This window comes from Nylanderia fulva, unplaced genomic scaffold (genome assembly GCF_048542155.1).
Source record: "Nylanderia fulva isolate GAGA-0341 unplaced genomic scaffold, ASM4854215v1 Scaffold940, whole genome shotgun sequence".
Classification (NCBI taxonomy): Eukaryota; Metazoa; Arthropoda; class Insecta; order Hymenoptera; family Formicidae; genus Nylanderia; species Nylanderia fulva.
In genome coordinates this window covers 1-4,950 of record NW_028191069.1, presented here as the reverse complement: position 1 = coordinate 4,950, position 4,950 = coordinate 1, and the positions used below count along the sequence as shown (strand labels likewise).

At 30.1% G+C, this 4,950-nt stretch overlaps 1 protein-coding gene across 1 annotated transcript; it reads left to right on the top strand.

The window, feature by feature from the left end:
* Nucleotides 1–751: 751 nt before the first annotated feature.
* Nucleotides 752–1,912, top strand: LOC146719569 (uncharacterized). Its single transcript, XM_085490024.1, has 4 exons — nt 752–855; nt 1,087–1,246; nt 1,511–1,610; nt 1,851–1,912. Exons 1-4 carry the CDS (start codon nt 853–855, stop codon nt 1,894–1,896), a joined length of 309 nt encoding a protein of 102 aa, XP_085346150.1. The 5' UTR covers nt 752–852; the 3' UTR covers nt 1,897–1,912.
* The last annotated feature ends 3,038 nt before the right edge of the window (nt 1,913–4,950 follow it).

Sequence of the window (4,950 nt, the reverse complement as noted above, 5' to 3'; positions counted from 1 at the left end):
GAGTTAGATAATTTTCCTAATACACCAAAAGCTTTAACAATAAATAAGAGCAAAATCTGTGAAATAAAGACACCATTAATACAAGGTGATAAGAAAATGAATCGAGTAAAAAAAATTTCAAGTTCTTCTGATAATTCAGATAGAACTGACACAAGCAATGATTTAGATGAAGCTTCTAATATATCAAACGATTTAAATAAAAGCAAAATGACTTATGAAATAAAAAAACCACTGATAAAAAATTATAAGAAAATAACTAAGCCTCCGATACAAATAAGTAATGAAAAAATAATTAATATTCAGTCTAAAAAGTCTGCAGTTACATATAGTAAATCTATAAGTTCACAAGAACATCGAACAGCAAATAAAGATGACCTTGTTCCACAAAATTCAGATACAATATCTACATCCGATACTTGTAATGCTGAGATTGATGTAGGTAAAAATATATCTGTTATTAATTTTAAATTTTTGTAAAAGCTTACCTATATATATATATATATATATATATTATTAAAGTTTTAACTTTTTTTATTTATATCACTGTAAACATATTTAAAATGGTATATAATTCGTAATATTTATATAATCTGACAATGAGTAGATATACAATAATATGTGTCAATTATTTTTGCAGATTTTCATAATTTAATTATCAGGAAACTAAATGCAGTATTGTTAAATCTTACAACAATTGATGAACGTTTAATAAAGTTGGATAATCACATAAGAAAAAATGAGGAAACGGATTTAAAAAAAAATGAACATTATGATTTCGATTTGCCAGCAGATACCGTAGAACAATTACAGAGAATTGATAATCAATTAAAAAACAAATGTGTTGCTGCAGAAATGGTATATACAAAATATTATCATTTTATACTTACGATTAGAAACATTTTATTGAAATGTCTTATAAAAAGCAATATTTTGGACATATTTATTTATTTATATAATGTTAAATAATTTTAAAGAAGTTAAAAGAAAAGTAATGTTAACTTTTTTTATAAGAGAAAAACAAATGTTTATTATTTTGATATTTTTAGATCATAAACTAATATTAATTAAATTATTTTATATTTTTAGACAAGACAATTGAGCTTTTTAGGAGGTAAGGATCATCATGATGTGATTTCGTACATGATGAAACATATTTTAACAAATAAATTAGCAATGGAATATAGTTGGGCTGGTGCAAAATTGAAAAATGCCTTTAAAAATCTTCGCATTACTATATGTATCATAAGTAAGTATATAAATATTTAATCACAGAAATGTTTTTATTGACATATTTTTGACACTTTATATATAGCATTCTATGCATGGTTATATTGGATGATGCTATTAAAACTCTAATATCATTATTCAATAATATGTAATCATAGGAATATAAAATAATTTTGAATAGTATATATACATATATACATATATATATATATATATAAAATTAAGTCGCTTTAAATTTTTATATAATCTATAACCACACATATCTGTTTAAACTTGTTGTTAGATGCTGCGCGAACTTCAAGAACCAATTTAACAAATAAGGAAGTTGAGGATATAATTGCAAGATGGCTAATTTTAGCCAAGCAGAGATTTGACCGAGATTTGTAAGTTATATATAATATACCTCAATTTAACTATTTTATCATCTTATCTCAAACTTTTTATTTTTATAAGAAACTGATTTTAAAGAGGGTGAACACATGCACTATCTGTTCATTATTGCGTGTATTAGTTTTTTTAAATTAAATACAACATTTAAGAACTTATTGTTATTTTTGTATAGAATATTTATTGCAGAATTGACTTATTGCACCTATGTATAACAATCACATATTTCTTTTTAGGAAAAAGGAAGAACAAAAGAAGAGATGCGAAAATGAGGAGATCTAAACAAGAAAAGGACAGGTTATTAAATAGAATATTTTATATATAATAAATAAAATATTTGAACGTTTATTATTACGTTTATTGCACAGTTTATTATTATTACGTTTATTTATAGATTTTATAGAGTTTATTTTTGCATATGAACTTTTTTTATTTTGAATGTATTAATTTCATACACAGTAATTATATATATATTTTATTATTTAAATGGTTACAGTATTAAATACATATGCATAGTTGTAAGTGCAATAAAGTAATTATTAAATATTATTTTTTAAATATAGTATAAAACGAGAAAAGTTATAATAATATATACAGTTGAATATTAAAGTAATTTAAAGTTCTAAGTATTTTAGTACTTTTATGCGTAGCTGTAGCATAAAAAATTAACAATCATTATGTTTATTTTATTAATGCCTATATATTAAAAAGTTATGCACATTTAAGTTTTCTAACAATTGTATCAATTTTTTTTCATAATTCTGATAAAGTGATAACTAGAATTTAAAAAAAATTACTTTAAAAATGATTTATTATAAGTATTAATTATATATGTTAGTGATATAGTTATTAAATATGATTAAATGATGTGATTTAACGTGAATGTGTATTAAATGATAGTTATACACCCACACACACGTACATATATAATAATATGGCTTATATTTTTTGGAACGTATATATGTATTATTTAAAAAATAAAAATGTAATTAAATAAATTACATTTATAATCTTTGAGACAAGCATATGACTACTGGCAGGATCAACCAGGGAGCTTCGTGTTCGGTTACTCGCAAGGGAGTAACTCGCGAGCGAGCCCGAAGACTCGTCGCTAGCTCTTTTTCGCGCGCGCGCGCGTTCGATGCCGAAACACCGACGCGCGCGCAACACGCTCGTATGTGCCATTTTATTTGCCGCCGGTCTTGCTCAGCCGGTCGGCGACACTCTGCTGTGTTTAACGCTATTATGTAAAGCGTACGAGAGAACGACGGAGGCGAGAGTAAACCCCCGACGCCGCCGCCTCTCCTCTTCTTCCTCCTCCTCTCCGTTCAAAAATCCACAAGATCAAAATACTCGTGTTCTTATTCTCCCAAATGTTATGATGCGCGGTCTCGAGAGACCGCGCGATTCACCCTGACGCTAGATCGACGATGCTTAGACGTCGAGGACTGTTCTGTCTGGTTCGTACGCGTTTAACCGCACACGACCAGCAATAAGATTTCGCTACGGCGTACAAAGCGAGCGGGAAGAAGCAACTCTTCCCGCAAACTCGTATCCGTGGAGTAGATGCTCGGTAAGCGCGACGATTCCGCTGCTGCGTACGAAACGAGAGGGAACCGCGCGGCCAACACACTAGAGGCGTGCGCGCCACATAAGAGCCATTCGGTCTTGCGACACCGACTCGTGGCAATGCTGTGCTCGTAATAAATAAGTGTGCGTTAATTTTGCGCGCGTTCGGCGACGAACGAGAAGAGCCGCACCGTAATCCCCGGCGAAGAGGAATACGAGACGACGCGAGAGTCGAACGTACGTTCTCGCGAGACACGCAACCTCCAAGCATGAGAAGACTTGGCGGCGGCGCGTTCTGCGACGATCGTATATTATTTTATATATTCGTGGTTTCCAAATCAAACATTTTATATAAATGTTCTCTCCGTGTCAGAGTCGCGACTCGACAAAATCCGTTCTCGACCCGTTCGGGCGATTCTTCGTTTGTCAACGTCGAGAGCGCGACACGTACAATATTAATTTCTCCTACCCTCTTATAGTACCCAACCGACCGGCCAAGCGGTCGGCGACGGTACGGAGAGCGGTCGAAACACGCCGGAGTGGCGAGAGACTCGAGAAAGTACGTTTACGACTCGTCTGGACTCGCTCGACTCGTTCGACGCGCCGAGCGCGACGTATCTCTTATTAAAAAAAGGTAAAGAAGGCGACCAGTTAAGGGCACGCCATTAACAAAAATTATCCATTGCAAACCCATGTACAATAGAATTGTATGAAAAATTATCGATTATAAACCCATGTACAATCGTAACAAAAGTAATGAAATAAAAAAAAATTGCGCCAAGTGAAAGTAGAAACTTGTACCAGTGGAAAATTAAAGTTGCAGACATATATAGAGTCGTATAATGAATCAATAAAAATTTAAATTTGCAAATGTAGAATTGTACCATAAAAAAACTTATCTTTTAAAAAAAAAGATAAACAAGATGCCAAGTCCATGCGCCATGTGAAAATTGTTAAACAAAAAAGTATTTTTAAGTAAAAAAATCTATCAATTGACAAAAATTTATGTTCTAAAATTAATATCTCTACAAAAAGTAATGTCCAATTATTGCGCGAATAAATAAACATTTTTATAAAAAATTAAAATTTAAAAACTTATGCAAATTTAAAATTAATATAAAATAAAAAGAAATAAAAAAATTTTAGTTAAAAAAACTGGGCGCGCTGCTAAATAATATTCTAATGATATTAAAATTAAATTGTTACTTTTAAACTCATTGCAGCGCGCCCAGTTTTTTTAACTAAAATTTTTTTATTTCTTTTTATTTTATATTAATTTTAAATTTGCATAAGTTTTTAAATTTTAATTTTTTATAAAAATGTTTATTTATTCGCGCAATAATTGGACATTACTTTTTGTAGAGATATTAATTTTAGAACATAAATTTTTGTCAATTGATAGATTTTTTTACTTAAAAATACTTTTTTGTTTAACACTTTTTCACATGGCGCATGGACTTGGCATCTTGTTTATCTTTTTTTTAAAAGATAAGTTTTTTTATGGTACAATTCTACATTTGCAAATTTAAATTTTTATTGATTCATTATACGACTCTATATATGTCTGCAACTTTAATTTTCCACTGGTACAAGTTTCTACTTTCACTTGGCGCAATTTTTTTTTTATTTCATTACTTTTGTTACGATTGTACATGGGTTTATAATCGATAATTTTTCATACAATTCTATTGTACATGGGTTTGCAATGATAATTTTTGTTAATGGCGTGCCCTTAACTGGTCGCCTTTTTTTACCTTTTTTTAAAGG